Raw genomic sequence first — 18,132 nt, forward strand, 5'->3', positions numbered from 1 at the left:
TGCAGCCTCTCTTCATTTTTCTCTCCCCCCCCCCCCAATCTCACAAGTCTCTGCATGGCTGAGCTTTAGGAGAAAGGTCCTAATGGCAAGAGTTGTCCAACACTAAGTTGCCTGACTGCCTTGGGAGGTGGAGGTAATTACTTCACTTGAGGTAATTAAAGGGAAGCTAGACCAGAGATACTGTAGTTGCCTTTCTGCATTGCAGACCCTTCACTGAGGAAGGGGCTTGGACTAAGCGTCCCTTCCAACTCTGTATGATTCTGTGTTTCCATCTGGAAAGTGCTGCCAACTTGATCAGCCACCCCTGGATCCAGAGAGAGGAGCAGCAATGCAGACACAGGCATACAGGCATTCTCCCACCCTACTCCCACATTAGGTGGGCTTAAGCAGCCCTAGATCATGTTCCCACAAATATGTGAGAAAGGACTGCAGATTCAAGGGGTCCTCAGAATGGTGCCAACCCTCCCCCCAACAAAACCCAGACATGGTAGGATGAATGCAAGCTGAGCTGGCTCATGTTCAAAAGAGGCACCATTACTGGAAACACTGGGGACTTGGTGGGGAAGGCTGTGCTGTTAATGGTGGTATGGCTGGGTTGGACCAGTGAGGCCTTTCCAAACCCCTGGGTGCCTCAGCCAGGACCTGACTGAGGATTTGAGGATGGGGTTGTAACTGGCAGTGTCAAATGTTTCAAACACAATACAGGAAAGAGCTGACTGATGAGTTGGCTAAACAAAAAATTGAACCAACACGGTCCATGCTGGCAGCCCCTGTAGACACATGGCTACAAAAATAGCACTGTCTGTAAGAGTATTTTGGCAACAGTTTTGTTTAGGAGAGAGGGAAAGTGACCGAGTTTGTATATAGGTGAACTCAGCCAACTAAATGGCTGGTGTGTGGTTTTTAAAGGGAATGCAACATTCTTCTGTCTTGAATATTTTGGGTGCTCTTTACAGCATGTTGTATGCTGAAAGAAAATTATATGGAAATGATGTACCGGTGGTATCTGACTCCTACTAAGGTATCAAAAAATGTATAGAACAAGCACCAATATTTGTTGGAAGTGCAAAGAAAGGGAGGGTACCTTTTATCATATGTGGTGGTCATGTAAGATAACAAAGTCTTTTTGGGAATCGATATACAATGAATTGAAAAGAAAATGTTTAAAATAACATTTGTTTAGAAACCAGAAGCATTTCTATTAGGAATTATAGGTTCCGATATCCCAAAAGAGCAGAAAAGACTAAATATGTGACAACAGCTGCAATGATGCTACTAGCCCAAAGATGGAAAGAACCGACAGTTCCGACCAAGGAAGAATGGCAAGCTAAATTGCTGGAATATGCTGAAATGGCAAAACTGACTGGGAGACTCAGTAATCAAGAAGATAATGACTTTAAAAAAGAATGGGAAAAATTCATAACTTATTTAGGAGAACATTGTAAACAAAAAAAAGTTAGCTGGACTTTAAAACAACTTGTAAAGAAACGAAAAATATGGATAATTTAGAGCGATAAAAACTGTGGAGAATGTAATGATATGCAGTTTTAGAAAAAAATATCTTAAGGACCCATGCAGGGGATGGGGGAAAGTCATGGAATTCAGAGAATCTCATATATGGTAAAAGTTTTTTCTTTTTATTATTTTGAATTTGTTCTTGTAAAAAAAACCATTTTTTTTAAAAAAAATATTTTGGGTGCTCTTAAAAATGCCATGCTCAGAAACTGACTGCTTGGATGATGCCTCTTGGCCCAAGACCTGTGAGAGCAGGCAGGGCCCCCTGTTGCTAGCCTTGAAGACCCTATGAATTGGGGGGGGGCTCCTTAGGGCCACCTCCAGATGATTCAATATAATTGCCAGCAGATTCCCAGCGCATTTAGATGGAGGCTGAGCCACACGCGCCCCCCTCCCAGCCCAAAAGAATGCAGATGGAGAAAGGTCCAAGCTCAAGCTGCAAGTCAATGACAAAATCCATGCCTGAAAGCCTAATTGCTATGTTGCTCCTGAATAAAGGACTGCTCATGAGTAAGGGTTCTTCTCAGGAGGAAAGGTTCCCTGCCACTAGGGTTGGGGATAGGCGGTCCCTCCTTTGAGCCACCTGGTTGCTGGAAAGGTAAGACCTCTGGCTCCTGGATTTATGTTGGCAGGACACCCACTTGTCATCATCGGATTCGGAATGAAATGTATCAACAACAGTTTCTAGGCAGTCCCTGCAAGTGCGCACTCTCAGGAGAAAATGCTGGAAACCATGAGAAGTTTCCAGAAGATGATGCAATTTGTGAGTTCACAGAAGCCATGCCTATCGCTCAGTTGGGTTGCCAGAAGCGTCACTAAGATGTGCCATATCATCACCCAAGTGACCTCAGTGAGCATTTCAATTTCAAACGTTCCGATTATTTCTACCTTTAGTTAAGTATTTTTATTTATTTGTTTTTTTTGGGGGGGGGGGAGGACAGCTGCCTCCTGGCTATACCAGTGTTCTGGTTCCCTAACTGTGAAACCTGGCTCTTTTGACTTATGCTTAGATTTGATTTCCTCAGTTGTTTAGTCCCAGGCTGTCTTCTCTCTTCCTTTATTAATATGATATCTTTTTCATTTACCTTCCCAGCTACTTAGAATACTGTGTAAAAGCTGATTATCAGAACAGAATATCTGAAAGTGTATTCCAAAGCCAGAAATTTCAACTTACCAAACAGCTTTCAATGACTTTCTAGACCATCTCGTTTTTCGTGAAATACCACTGAAAGATGCAGAAATAACAGCACATGAATTCGGGTGTTGTTAAGTGAAGGCACTCCACTGTCTAAAAAAAAAAAGTATGAGTTCTGGAGCATGTGCCTCGCGCCCTCTGGTGCTCAGCAATGGAAATACTATGGGAGAAAATGTAATTTTTGGGGGGAGACCAATGCCCACAGCTACCATGCTTGAAAGGCTTCGAAATTAAGCTGCTGGAACTGAAGGTCCTCTCCTTGGTGTTATTTCAAAAGGTCACTTCCTCTCCTGTGATTGTATTGGTTCTAAATATACATCACTTTCCCACAAAAAGCTACCCAAGGTAGGGGGGATTGTAGCAAAGAAAACACTTGCTTTGCATGCAAAAGGTCACAGCTTCTCCAGGTAGGTCAGCATAACTGGGTGGGAGGGAAATCCCTGTAATGGAAGGCCTCTTAAGCCCCCTCTTTTTTTTTTACACAAAGTGCCTTGCACAGTAGGCCAGTTACACTAAAAAGACTGTCCAGTAATGCTGGACCCCTACAGCGCCCTCGGACAAAGATGGATTTTAGGACTCTAAGCAAATATTTAACCAGGGAACCTGAGATAGCATCTAGTATACTTAACTTTCTCCAGGGCAAAACAAACTTCATCAACATTGCTCTCCGCTTATAAACAACCAGCGCTCTGGATCTGAGCAACCTGCATTTCTCTGGCATCCCCTTATGTAGCATGAACCAAGTGACTTATGTTCATGGGAGATTTTACACTAATCCTGCAAGTCTGCAACAATATATGCATGATCCCAAAGCCAAACTTTATGTAGTTTATTAAGAATGAAGAAGAAAGGAAGATGACACCCTCCTGGTCAGCGTCTACATTGAAGCTCCAAAGTCTGACCCTACCTGAGAGATTTATATACAGTGGTACCTCTGGTTGTGGACATGATCCGTTCCTCTGCAACCAGAGCAGCACTTCTGTGCACACGCAAAGTGCGACGGAGCGCTTTTGCATGTCCGCGCGTAGCAAAACCTGGAAGTAAACACTTCTGGGTTTGCCGCATTTGCAAGCTGAAAAGACGCAACCTGAAGCGGACGCAACCTGAGGTATGACTGTAATTTGAACCCTTAGCTGGCTGGCCTAATATCTAAATTCCTCCCACGTGTTAAGCTAGTCCAAAATACAGGGGCCAGCATACTTAACTCTGCAATTGCATTACTACTGGCAGGCACTCAGCATCTAGCCAGGCCACGTGGATCTTCCCAAACCCTGCTGCTACTTACCGGTATTATTAGAGCACAAACAATACATCAAAATAATAAAGCAAACCAAAAACCGTTGACAGTCCCAAAGAGATTGTACCAATAAGCAATGAGGTTGTTGGCATTCATTTCTCTCAAGAGACAATGAAGCGTGCCTCCAGGGGTAAAGTCAAACCACTGTGTTAGCAACATTGAAGTGACCTCCCTGGGGCTCAAGCCTGGGCAGTGTGTATGAAGGTCCTGGGCTGTCCGGACATCAGTCTCACTGATGTGGTCCAAAGGAAAGCAGAACAATACATTTGGCAGCAGCCTGGTTGCAATAGTTGCTGGAAGGAGGCATATAAGAGGCATAGGCGTCAACTTCCGGATAGGAAAATAAGGGAAGATAAGGGATCAGCGGCGGCGCAGCACCGGAAGTCGCTTCTACGCATGTCTGGACATGGGCAGAGCGGCACCGGAAATCGATTCTGCGCACGTCCAGACATGCGCAGAAGCGACTTCCGGTGCCGGGCTGCCCGTGTCCGCATGTCTGGGCACCAGAAATCGCTTCTGCGCATGCCTGGGCATGCGCAGAGGGGATTTCCGAAGCCAAGTGAGTGAGCAGCCAGCCGGGAGCCGGGACATGGCCGCCAGCGCCGGAAGGAGCTGCAAATCCAGGGGATTTACAGGGTATTTTTCAATTCGGGAGACCAGCGGGAAATGGATTTAAATCTGGGGGTTTCCCGCGAAAAATGGGAGACTTGACAGCTATGACAAGAGGCCATCCAACATGTAGTGCAGGGGGAGGCAACCTAAGGCTCGGGGCCCGGATCTGGCCCAATCACCTTCTAAATCCGGCCTGCGGACGGTTCAAGAATCACCATGTTTTTACACGAGTAGAATGTGTGCTTTTATTTAAAATGTATCTCTGCGTTATTTATGGGGCATAGGAATTCGTTCACCCCCCCCCCAAATATAGTCTGGCCCCCCCCACATGGTCTGAGGGACGGTGGACCAGCCCACTGCTGAAAAAGGTTGCTGATCCCTGATGTAGTGTTTACTCCCTAGCCTTCTTTCCTCTCCTGAAAATATCCCAAAAGGCAGCAGAGGTTTCAGATCAGATTTCCCTTCTCCTAGATTGGCAACTTTCCCAGGTTGATGAGTCCCATTTCTCCCTAGGCAATGAGGAAGAATTGTATAAACCAATTGACCTATCTCCTCTAAATACAAAATTTTCCTGACATAGGTTTCCCTTGCAATTGATTACTTCAAGACTTGACGAATGCAATGAGCTCTATGTGGGGCTTCCCTTGGGCTTGATCTGTAAGCTGCAGTTTGTGCAGAATCACTTCAAAAGAAAACTTTTATAATTTTTAGATGGTACTTGACCCCCACTATGCACAATCAGTGTGGCATAGTGGTTAGAGTGCTGGACTAGGACCTGGGAGGCCAGAGCACAAATTGGGCCAGTCACTCACTCTCAGCTTAACCTATCTCACAGTGTTGTTGAGAGGGAGAAGTGTGTATACTAGGTTGACTTCTTTAGAGACAGGGCGGGATACAAATGCAGTAATAAATAAAATCAGTGTCTTATTTGTCAAGGTTCAAATAATGTGTGTTGTAAAGGGGAAGTGGGTACCAGGCAACCTCACTGGGGAGATCATCAACAACAAAATTGTTTTTGTGCCTTCTGCTCAACCCCTTTCATTGATTTGTTTTAGCTGCTAAGTTATTCTGCTGCTGTTTTCTACTTTTGGAAACTTTAATTAATTTTAAATTGTGATTTTTAAAAAAAGTTGCTTTGTTGTGCATGTGTTTGCATGTGGGAAATGTGTTGATAATCATTTTCAGCTATCATTATAAGGCGACCACTAGCAGCAATTGTGGAAATTAGTAATAATTTTAAAAGGGAGAGGTCTGATTGTGATGCCTTAATCTCGATTAGCGCAAAGCGGCAGGGTTGGCAGCAAAGACAACGCGCGTTTTCTGCTCCGTCCCCCTAGCGGCGAAAGAGGGAACAGTAGGAGCTGGACGTTTGGATCCAGAATTGGCCTCCACAGTCACTTACGGACCCATTGTTAAAATCGTGTTTAGGGAAGACAATCTTACTCGACTACGAGAGATCGCCAAAGAAGAAACAAAGAAGAAGAAGAAGCTGAAATAGGCGCTGGGAACAAAAACCCGGAGACTGGATTCTTGAGTGAAGCAAGTGGTGGGGAAGGAAGGGGCGGGGCCTGAGCGCGGTCAAACTCCCCGAGAGACAAAGGCAAGAGCCGCTCATTTCCGGTTTCCATTCGCGCCACATAAACAACATCAACAAGCAGAGTGGGGAGCTGCTCTACCCGCCCGCCCCCAACTCTTGTCTTTTTTGGCTGAGGGCTCCTTTCGCATAGCGCTCCCGCCGTAACTACGGTTCTGGAAAGCTCTGTGAGGTGGCGGCGGGCGTTCTCAAAGTTGGGGCGTTCTAGTGGTCCTCCGAGACTGGGACTTCGCCGTGAGAAGCGGCAGAAGGAAAGGGCCGCCGCCGCCGCTTGCGAGGAAGACCACAATGGTGGCCGGGCGGCTCGAGGGCTCCCGGGCGTTGACGTGCCGGGCGGCGCAGGCGCAGTAGCGGCACTCCCCCGCGAGGGAGAGGGAGGGAGAGAGAGAGAGAGAAGGCGGAGCGAGTGCTCCTCTGACGGGCTCCGGCCTGTTGCCCCCGTCGTCGCGCGCTTCCTTCCCTCCCTCCCTCCCTCAGTCCGGCCTGAGCTTCGTCTCGCCTGCCTCACGTCGCGCCCCGGCCCTTCTTCGTCGCCGCCGCCGCCGCCGCCATGGAGTGCCCTCACCTCGGCGCCAGCGTCTGCCTCGCGCCCGACTCGGCCAAGTTCCCTCAGGGATCGCCCTCCTCGTGGTGCTGCAGCGGTGAGTTGGGGGGGGGGGGCTGCTGACAGACACCTTCATCTTCCTCGCTCCCCTTCCCTCCCAACCGCGCTGCTTTGTTCCAGGGACACGTCCAGGCCCTTCCACACACACACCCCCGCTCTTCCACGGCTCAAGCTCGCCCTTCTTTCTTTAAACACCCGTCTCTCGAGCTCTCCCCCCACCCGGCAAAAAAAAAAAGATCTCTGGGATTTTGCTCTTCCCACGACCCCCTCCCTCTCTCCTCTCTTGAGTCCGTCCTCTTCCTCCCCACCTTATTCAACTTCACTGTTGCTTTAGGGGTTGAGGGGCCTTCCCTTTCTCTACTAGCTTTACCTCCTCTCCCTTTACAGCACTTGCCCCTCGCTCCGCCCTTCCCTGCACCTTGCACGCCAGAGCAACAAAGAGGGTGCAGCACCCCGAAGAGGCAACGCGTCCCTCTTGGTCTTGCTTGGGAATGGGGTTTTTTCCTGCCTTAAAGTTGTGGTAACCCTTGGCAGGCTAGATTTGCTCTGCCTCGTGGCCGTTGCCTCACTTTCCCAGTTCTGTGTAAGATTTCCTGTTTCTCTTCTTATCGCCTCCTGGTGTGACGCCGCATTCAGTTTCTGCACTCCTGATCCCATTAAATCATTTCCTCTGATCTCTCGATATTCTCCCACTGTCTGTTGTGTGCAAACAACCGTGCATCTCCTTTTCGTTATGCATGTGCTAGGCTGCCTCCTTATATAACTTCCCACCCCAAATCCTGAGCTTGCTTCTCATTTCCTTTGTGGCCTTTCTCTCTCTATGGTCCACTGATGCTAGGGCGGGGGGGGGGGGGCAAGGAAAGGATGCCTGCAAGAGAAGCAGGAAGTCTTGGATTTCAGACCCTTGCAGCACTCCTACCTCCCAAAGCTCAGGACATGTGGTTTTTGCAGGCCTCATTTTTCTCCTTCGCATTCTGTGGGCTCAGGAATGCTTGGTCTCTACAGTTCTGCCTAGCTTGTCTTACTTTCTTAGAGAGGGAAGTCTGGCAGATGTGATCCTGAACATGTGCTGGCAGGCAAGGCATTGTCCTGGAGAGAAGAGGTGGCCAAGGGGTTCCTTGCCTTCAAATGGGAAAGAATGCAGGAATTTCTTTCTAGCTTCTTTGTTCCAGTGAGAGAGCAGTAGCGAGAAAAACAAAACCCACCAAAGAGGAGACTGAAGAAGCTGTGTTGCTGTTGCTAACTTTGCTGTCTGGTCTTCGACCGCAGTAAAGGTTGGTTGGTTGGTTGGTGGTTGCTGAAGAGACTGTTTGTGTTTAATGTGCTGGAAGGTGCCTCTTGTATTTTTTAATTTAGGCCATGTCAGTGAACTGGACCAGAGTATGCTGGAGGGTGGGTGTAGTGCAATAAAACATATGGGGAGGGAAAGTTTCAACAGGAAATGCTGGGTAACATGATTCCTCTGTGTGTACACATGACCTCAGTCAATATTTACATAATTGAGACATGTGTTGTGGTGCAAATGTAAGACTTTCCATGTTTGGCCTTTTGTTCATTTCATGGTGGTAATAAACACCGAGACACTAGCTTTACATTTTCAGTACGCTCATGGAAACAGAGTACTGTATGTTGTGTTCAGTTTCACTTTGAGTTGTTTTCACCGTTCCAGTAGGAAGTAAATCAATAGTAGGGTATTTTACAGTGTTTCAGCTGTGCTCTTGTAACTTCTCTTTTTCTCTGTCTGAGTTGTACTTGAAAAGCCTCTTTTGAATTTGCAAAACTCATTTGGAGTTTTGCAGTTCAGTGGGTTGTAGATTGCATCTTGTCACTAAAGTGAGGAAACCTTGCTAGTGTTGTTTTCTGATGTTTCCTTCTATGGATGAAAGCTACATGGCTGCTCTTAAGTGTGGTGTTTGTGTTTGAGAGAGGCTGTTAGCTTGCAGTGCAACTCCATCCTGGAGCTAAGGTGTGGTAGGTACTACTGCTGCCTTTGGATAAACCAGTTATATTACTCTGTAAAACATGCAGTGTTAAAGCAGAATTTATTATACTATGTGATATTGTAGGAGAACTAAGGTGTAAATGAAAGCACTGAAAAAGAAAACAACTTTGAGAAATATGTTTACAAACTTAGCCATAAGGGGCGGATCTGTTAGCTCAGGCAAGCAAATCTGTTAGGCAATATCATTGGCATGAAGTTCCTCTTCCTCAAGGAAGGTCAGGAAGATAACATTACCAAAGGTGAAGGTAATAAAAAGTATCAGTGTCAGTATCTTGCAGATTATAAAAGTATACAGTGGTACCTTGGTTTAAGAACAGCTTAGTTTATGAACAACTTGGGTTAAGAATGCTGCAAACCTGGTAGTAGGTGTTTTGGATTGTGAACTTTGCCTTGGAATAACACGTTTTGCTTCCTGTTGAGTGTGGTCCATTTGTAAATTGAGTCGTCGCCGTCCCCCCCCCCCCCCCGCTGCTATGGGAAAGCACACCTTGGTTTAAGAACCTACTTCCGGAATGGATTAAGTTCATAAACCAAGGTACCACTGTACTGTGAGCTGTCCTTAGGCCTGACAAGCTAGTTGTCCGCATGGAAGTGTTACTTGCCCCTTGCGAATGGCTTCCTGTAAGTCTGACGTATAAATATCCTGACTATAATTTGGGGGAATTTGCTGCAAAATTGAATTAGTTTGGAAGATGTTACAGTTGCACTCCTAAAGAGAACAGTTACAGGTAGGTAGCCGTGTTGGTCTGAGTCGAAGCAAAATAAAGAGAACAGTTGAAGTTGCTGTTTTGCTGAGACAGGGCCAGATACATCTTTGTCTATTGTATATGTAAATTAACATAAGTGCACTTACACAAATGCAGGAGTGTTTTGCAGAATGCCAGAATTTTTCCATACACTTTGATAAAGCTCCCCCCTCCTTACCACCTCCCCCTCCCTGCAGTCTCAGCCCTCCCATGGTTCTTCCAGTCCATAAAACATCAATCATGCTTGTAACGCTCTAGAAAGGCCAGGAGTTTATGATGTACTGTATTGCAATGTGGGTTTCCAATAGACTCCTCTGTGTGTGTATGCATATGTGTGTGGCTGTTACACTCCTTTGGGAATACCCTGTGTAACTAGTACTGTTGAACAGAGTTCAGGACGGGAGTTATTTTTCTTAGTATAAAAATAAATCTTTTTGGCACTACAGTTAACACATATTAAAGGCCTATACATCTGATGGTAGAGAAACCCACATTGAATGTCCAGTCGCAAACCTAAAACTTAAGTGTCCTTCAATGATAACAATTTAACATGTGCTACTTAAACCATCATAACTAACTGGCTAGTACAGTCGTACCTTGGTTTACGACCCGTTCGGGTTACGAACTCTGCAAACCCGGAAGTGTTTCCGGCGTGCGTGTCCCGCGCATGCGCAGAAGCGGCATGCGCGCGAAAATCATGAAAAACGCGCTTTGCGCATGCGCAGAAATGGCGTTCGGTTTGCGACCTTTTTGGGTTACGAACCGCGATCCGGAACGGATCGTGTTCGTAACCCAAGGTACTACTGTATACAGTATTTCAAATTAAAAGCACATCATACATTAAAAGTACATTAAACAAGACAGCTAAAACCTAAACAAAACATAGAGTTCAAAAGAAAAAAAGTTCAGGTCCCTGATCCATGCACATTTTACTTGAGAGGAAGCCCCATTGAACTCAGTTGGGATTTACTTCTGAGTAACGGGAAGCTACGAACATGAGTCTGACCAAACTGCGGGAGGCAGTGGAAGACAGGAGTGCCTGATGTGCTCTGGTCCATGGGGTCATGAAGAGTCGGACACGACTAAACAACAACAACTGGCAGATCCAGATCAGGATTGAAAATCCTTTTCACCCCTAAATGGTGCCCAAATTGCTTCTTTTGTTTCTTATACATTGCATTTTATTGTATTACAATTTGAATTCCTTAACATTGTAAAGTACAGTGCATTAGAGTTGCTAAACACAGAGGAAAATAATTAAGTGGTCCACTAAGATGCTCAGCAGTTTTCAAGTGCACTGTGGATGGGAAGTTAGAAAACCACTGCTCCTGTCTAGATTCTCCTTCCATCTCCCACATGTGTGAAATTCCACCAAGGTTTAATTTCTCCTGTTAATTCTGTAGACAAGCCCATTCCTCCAACAGTTTCAATGAAGGCTGATGGGTGTGGGGAGAGTTTCGCAACTCTCTTGAGCAGGCATCCCCAAACTTCGGCCCTCCAGATGTTTTGGACTACAATTCCCATCTTCCCCAACCACTGGTCCTGTTAGCTAGGGATCATGGGAGTTGTAGGCCAAAACATCTGGAGGGCCACAGTTTGGGGATGCCTGCTCTTGAGGAAAGAGCCAGACAAGGCAGTGAGAGCTTTGCTCCCTCCCATTTTCAGTGGATAAGACAAGATGGGAATGAGATGGATGGAGGGAGGAAAAAGGCAGCCAATCCAAGGCTGCTGAGAGAGAAACACTGCCTTTCTGTAAGGCCAGCTGAGAGGTGGAACCTATCAGCAATCTCTTGGAAGTCTAGCGGGAAGGAATTTCTCCTCTCAAAGCCTCAGCAGTGGCAGTTTTAATCTGAAATATTAGGTGCAGTACTGCTCCCAGAGTTCAGAAACTGCTTGCATTTATGAAATTCCCTGTTGTAAAATGTGTCTAGAAAAATGAGAGTTTTGAACATTGCACCCAGTGTGAGGCAAGTTGGGTGATTGTGCTATTGGCCCACCTCATGGTTTGAGTGAAAATTTCCACACACACCCATTCTGGTCTGAAACTCTCCACTAAGCACTCACTTTTCCCACTTAGGACTTGCTTGTGTTCCTTTTTGGAGAGGCTTGCAGTTATAGCAGGTAGTCAATGCGGGAAGCTGTGTAACGCTGCTTGATTTGACTAGGACTGCTGCCAGTGTTTGAAACTCCCATTGTTCTAGGTGCATTTTGTGACAGGGAATTTCATTAGCGTGAGCAGTTTCTGAGCTCTGGGCACAGTCCTGCGCCTAAAATTTCAGATTAAAACTACAGAGTGGAAGGAAAGGAGGACCCTTTTTCGCCTCCCTACTTCCTGCTACTCTCTGAAGACTGGAGAAGAGACCCTTTTAAGAATATTAGGGTGGTGGGCAGGGGAAGGAATAGACCATTTGAAAAATGAACATAATATTTTAGTTGCAGTTTAGTCATTTTCAGCTTTGTATTCTTGTTATTTAAAAAGTGTGCCTAGACATTCCGTTGTTGCGCCCATAACCTAGGTTTAAGGTGCTATTTAGCTCCTAGCTTTTATATCTCAGTTTCTAACACTGACTGCTGCAGGGCTTAGCAGCAAGCATCTTTCATGAGTAGTCATTCTAACATATGGTAACTATAACGAAATAAAATGATAGTGGCATTTTTGGAATATTTGACCAAGGTTAGATAGGCATTTCAAGCAGGCCAACTCAGCTCTAATCTCTTGACTAATAACAATGTCTTCAATTATTATACTGAATATTTATCATGCTTTTTCAATTACATTTTTAAAATGGGAATATTTATTGTGTTGCCAGCTTGATCCACATTGCTGAAGGTTTTTGGCATAACTGGAAGTTGCCTGGGAGACTTACTCTCATCTAGACTAGAGTAAGAGTGATTCATTCTGGGGCAGCTGCTGAAGAGGGGTTCTTTGTATGCCTTGTTTGTATCGACTCAGTGTATAGATCATAGGGCTGGAAATATATGTTAGATGCCAGGTTGCCATAGCGATTGAAATTTGGTTCTATTGCAGTGCTTAGCCTTAGAAAACTATTCTGTCAGCTTGTGAAAATCTTTGCACATGTACCCAGTCTTGGTTATAAATGATACCGTACCAGAGGATGTACAGAACTTGTCTGTGCAAGTGGTCATAATTCCTCTGTCACAGCAACTGTCATATGAAATAAATCATCCTTATTTTTATCTGTTTAACAAAATTTCTATACTGATTATAAATAGAACCTCCAAGTCATTTACATAAACTAAAACAAACAATGAAAGGCAAATTTAAAGGTTTTTCCCCCCAAAAAATCAAAACATAATTAAAACCAACTGTTAAACTAAAAGCAGATTTAAAACACGTGTTAATTTCTACATGTCATGTAAGAATATTTTAATACCTTACTTATTTCATCTTGGCTACACAGAGAAGTAGCTCAATGATACTGTGGAAAGCTCTGATACAGTTTAGGCATAGTTTATCATGTTAAAGCCAAACCATGGTTTGGTATATGGACTTGGGTGCTCCTCTCACATGCTCAGATTTCCTCTGATTTCAGTTTGCTGCGATAGCTGAATTAGGAAAACTAGGGTTTCTATAAATGGCAGCTTGCCTCCAAACAAGAACTAGAAAGTAGTTTGAAGTTGAATGTGAGGTTATTCTTTCATGCAGTGTGGTCATCAGCATAAAATTGCAGTTGAAGCTTCCCTGTAACGAGAGTGCAGTACGAAAAGGCAGGACAAGCCACAGCTTAATGTCAGACCTGTACCTCTGCTTCCCTCATAGCTGGCTCAATTTTATTAGCAAGTACAGTATTTTTTTTTATTATGATGCTTGGCATGTATTGTTTATTTTAAATGTTGTAAGTAATTGTTTTGAAAAATGATACCCTTAAAGTAATTCAGAGATACTGGAAAATGAGCATCCAGCCATAGGTGTGTGCATGTAAGGATTGTTGGCATCAGTGAAATGCTGCTTCATCACCTCTTTGTGTTTTGATCTGGCTTTCATGCTGCTTTTTAAAACAATTTATTAAAATTTCAAATATACATTTTCCACCTTTAAATATACCACAGTACATCCAATGACTTCCCCTTTTCTCTTTGTTTTTACTTGTACTTCCAAAAGTAACTGCATGTTATATTTCCTTCATCTAGTTTCCCCCTTACTCTACATTAATCCTGCTAGCATTTTCACTTGCTTACAATTGTTTTCCAAATACTCCACAAATAATTTCCCTTCCCCTTTATACACGTGTTCTTCTTGTTCTCTTACCTTGCTGGCTAGGCCTGCTAGCTCTGCATAGTCCATCATTTTTAGTTGCCATTCCTCCTCTTTTGGAACCTCTCTCACCTTCCATTTCTGAGCTAACAAAATCTGAGCTGCTGTTCTTGCATCCATAAATAGCTTTTTCTGCCCTCTGGGTACCTCTGTCTGTACCATACCCAAAATAAATGCTTCTGGTTTGTTTGGTTTTTTCCGAATATCCTTGTAAACATTTTTTTTCCCATTTCATTATAAATAATTTCCAAAGCATCCTTTGGAATGGTTATTCACATGACCACCATATATGATAAAATGTTATTTCTGCTTCTTGACATTTCCAACATATACCTGTTTCGCTTTTATACATCTTTGCTAATTTACTTTGAGTTAGGTATCATCTATAAATCATTTTCATATAATTTTCCTTCAGTGTGCAACATGCAGTAAATTTTAAATCCGTCTTCCATGTGGCAATCATGCTTCAAGGTAGATTAGGGAGGAGTTTGTGGCCACAGTCCAAGTGTGCAATTTCCTCCTCCTTGCCCATAAGTGCAAAAACAACTTTCTGTGTTCTCGCTCAGCCAGTGCTGATATCATGTTGATTACTGAATGGAAACCAGGCCTCATTTGGGTATTTGCATAACTTAAAGGGGTATGACATTGGGTTTCATGCTAGGGTGGAGTAGAGGATAAACAACTTGATAATTCTTTTAAGGAAGCACTTAAAACAGAATTATAAAGAATAGATTAATAAGGTATCTTTATTTTTCTGTATCTCATTGGTTCTGTTATGTACATTTTCACGATCACTTCAGAATTGCTGGTTACCTGGAAATGCAGGCATGTTTGGTTCCCTGTGTCAACAGATCTTGTTAGTCTCTATGGCTACAGAAGATAGTCTTGTTTGCTCTTAGTAGACAAGGCTAGGTTTGATGAAAAGGGAACTATATCATATACATGAATTAGTAATGTTTATATGTAATAGACTCGAAACTTGGCTGCCATCCGCCTGTCTGCGTAGTTGTTTCTCAGGTATTGGCTTAGACAAGTTGCTGTGGCTCGCTGCTTATGGTGACTGTGTCAGCAGTAGAACGTGGAATTTTTCCTGAAGGGATAAGTACCTGTAATCTTGAAGGCACAGAGTAAAGGGGAAAAGCAACCACTAAGAGAGAAGTGCCAGAGGAAGAAAGTATCTTGCTCAGGGGCAAGGAGTTGGATTACAGGAAGGGACTTGTGAAGTTGGAAGCCAAGAAGCCAAGAGTGCAGTGAGGTCAGTGGTCAGAGTTGGGGGACAAGCAAAATTCAATCATTTAAACTAGCCAGTTGCCACTTTGGTGCAGGTCTTTTAGTTGTTTAAGAAAATGACTAAAGTTCTTGGAGAGTGGTGACTTGCCTTTAGAAGTGTTTTGTTTAAAGCTACCGTACCTTGGGCATTATCTTTAGGCTCTTGGCTCAGCTGTTCTCTAAAGCCCATTTCCTGTTTGTCTACTGTTTCATCCTAACTTGACTTTTCTCTTTTCTCATTTGTGAGTATGGAGGCTACAGATAACTTCTTACTCACCTTCAACCCTCTTTGTACCAGCCTGGGTTTGAATATGATATTTGAGAGGTGGTACCACAGTACATAAGGGACACAGGTGGCACTGTGGTCTAAACCAGTGGTCCTCAACCTTGGGCCTCCAGATGTTTTTGGCCTACAACTCCCATGATCCCTAGCTAGCAGGACCAGTGGTCAGGGATGATGGGAATTGTAGTCTCAAAACATCTGGAGGCCCAAGGTTGAGGACCACTGGTCTAAACCACAGAGCCTAGGGTTTGCTGATCAGAAGGTCGGTGGTTCGAATCCCCACGACAGGGTGAGTTCCCGTTGCTCGGTCTCAGCTCCTGCCCACCTAGCAGTTCGAAAGCACGTCAAAGTGCAAGTAGATAAAAACGGTGTTCCCATGTGCTGCTCTGGTTCACCAGAAGCGGCTTTGTCATGCTGGCCACTCCCTCGGCCTATAGAGTGATATGAGCACCGCAACCCCAGAGTCGTCCACAACTGGACCTAACGGTCAGGGGTCCCTTTACCTTTATCCAGTACATAGCAGACAAAAACTGAGAAGTTCTTGGTTCAAAAATCATTGCAGCTGACTTAAAAATGATAGGTGATCTTTGGCAAGCCACTGTGTCATTGCTTCAGCCCCATTGCAACATACACATAATAGTGTCTACTCTACAGGGTTTCTGTAATGGTTACTGGGATAACATGTGAAATGGTTTGAACATTTTGCTTTTAGAAATTTGTTTATATGCCCCCAAAGTAGCTTGCAACAAAAACAGCTGAGACACAATAAAACCAATGCATTCAAGAAGCAGAATAAAATAGTCAAAAACTTAAGAGCAAATGGAAAGCTAAGCAGAATAAAAAGATCTCAACAGCTCACCTAAAGCTTAGAAAGGAGAGAGCCAACTGAGGGGCAGACTACCGTAAATGTTGTTTACAGGGTGAAATATTTCGCTCTTTAAAAATAGAGCAGTTCATTCTTTGCGACGAATGGCTGTGCCCATTGTGTAAATAACGAACAAGCATTGCAAACTCACTTCAAGTTACAAAGTTGTAAACAACACTATTCTCCCTTTTCTGTTATGCAATGGCAAATATAGTTTCCACATTCCCTAATTAACAGGATGTTGAAGAAAAGAGACATATGACTCATTTCAGACGGCCTTATGGCATCTCAGATTCTTTTTGGCCAAATCCTTCATATAAGAATGCCTTGCATAATACTTGAGGCCATTCTAAAAATACAGCTGGGTAAAACTGTAGGTAATTGCTGTTGTAGACACTTTAGCTAAAACTTGCAGAACAGTTCTGTTTATTTCTCTTTAATGTGAGCTGTATAAAGACTCCCTTTTTCACACGAAGAGCTTTGATTTTGTAAAATTGGTTTGATATTTTCAACATCTAGATAGATACTGAGTTCAGTTTACAGGCATAAGTATATTTGCCTCTGAAGGCTTCCCTGTACAGTACCTAGAAGCTGGAGTATTAAGCAGCCAAGCAACTCTGAACAATGGTTTACCTTACAGGTAGGTAGCCGTGTTGGTCTGAGTCGAAGCAAAATAAAAAAATTCCTTCAGTAGCACCTTAAAGACCAACTAAGTTTATATTTTGGTATGAGCTTCCGTGTGCATGCACACTTCTTCAGATACACTAGAAACAGAAGTGTCAGACCCTATATATATACAGAGGGTGGTGGGGGTGGGTGGGAATGGGAGATGGGCTGATGGGAGTGGTAAACCTGTAGATGGGTGTTAATGGCTGCTGATGGCTGCAATTAGTCCTGGGCTGAGGTGCTAAAGAAAGCTTGATCATGCATAATGAGATAAGAATCCGATATCTCTATTCATCCCAGGTGCTTCCATGGTTTTAAGCTTGGTAATGATTTCCAATTCAGCAACTTCCCTTTCCAGTCTGTTCCTGAAATTTCTCTGTAATAAAACAGCTGCTTTGAGATCTTGTATAGAATGTCCTGGGAGATTGAAGTGTTCTCCTACTGGTTTTTCAGTCTTATGGTTCCTGATGTCAGATTTATGTCCATTTATCCTTTGGCGTAGGGTTTGGCCTGTTTGTCCAATATAGAGAGCTGAAGGGCACCGTTGGCATTTGATGGCATACACAATGTTAGAAGATGAGCAATTAAATAGTCCTGAGATGGTATGTTGGATGTTGTTGGGGCCAGTAATGATGTTGCCCGGGTGTATGTAGCAGCAAAGTTGGCATCTGGGTTTATTGCAGGCTCTGGTACCAGTGTCCATGTTAAGTCTGGTGGTTGTATTATATGGTTTACCTGTTTATGTGTTTGCTGCCAGAGGGGAAACTTGTGAAAGAGTTACTGGATGGCAAGTGAGCTGGGATTGGGCAAAAATCTTTGACACAGTTTCTTAGGGCTCTTGTGATTGAAGGGGGCAGAGAGGGAGAGTGCAAATGCAAATGGATTGCTCCACAGGGCAGGTTCACATGCTCATCATTGGGGGTATTGTATGCTAGCCTACTTAGCAGACATTTTCACATACTTGGAACAATATTTTTTATGTGGAAGATAAGATTGAGGCAGTGATTTTAAAAATTATGGTTATGGGCAAGCTGAGTAGAAGGTGGTAGCCTCACTAACATCCCAACACGAGATACATTTCTGGAGGCAACTGACAAAGAATTGATACCAAAAAGTAAAACATTTCATCACTGAGCACCTGCGTGATTTAGTGACTAGTTTCAGGGATTACGTGCACCAAATCTAGATTACTGCACGAAATCCTGAAA

The 18,132-nt window shown here is 44.1% G+C and overlaps 2 protein-coding genes across 4 annotated transcripts in view; one reads left to right on the forward strand and one right to left on the reverse strand.

The window, feature by feature from the left end:
• Positions 1 to 2,779, reverse strand: part of CA12 (carbonic anhydrase 12) — a 45,282-nt gene extending 42,503 nt beyond the window's left edge. The window contains exon 1 of the mRNA XM_088656663.1: positions 2,690 to 2,779. The gene's annotated coding sequence lies outside the window, so the exon portion shown is untranslated. The remainder of the gene's footprint in view (positions 1 to 2,689) is intronic.
• A 3,176-nt stretch (positions 2,780 to 5,955) lies between these two features.
• The window catches only part of USP3 (ubiquitin specific peptidase 3), a 36,075-nt gene continuing 23,898 nt past the window's right edge, over positions 5,956 to 18,132 (forward strand). The window contains exon 1 of one of the 3 annotated variants that reach the window (XM_035130900.3): positions 5,956 to 6,854. In XM_035130900.3, the coding sequence (XP_034986791.1) occupies positions 6,764 to 6,854 (91 nt within the window). In that variant the 5' untranslated portion in view covers positions 5,956 to 6,763. Of the gene's footprint in view, positions 6,855 to 14,968; positions 15,097 to 18,132 lie in introns of those variants that run through there. The other 2 variants (XM_035130901.3, XM_060282616.2) reach the window with 2 other exon arrangements.

The sequence above is a fragment of the Zootoca vivipara genome, chromosome 13 (genome assembly GCF_965207765.1).
Source record: "Zootoca vivipara chromosome 13, rZooViv2.hap1.1, whole genome shotgun sequence".
Classification (NCBI taxonomy): Eukaryota; Metazoa; Chordata; class Lepidosauria; order Squamata; family Lacertidae; genus Zootoca; species Zootoca vivipara.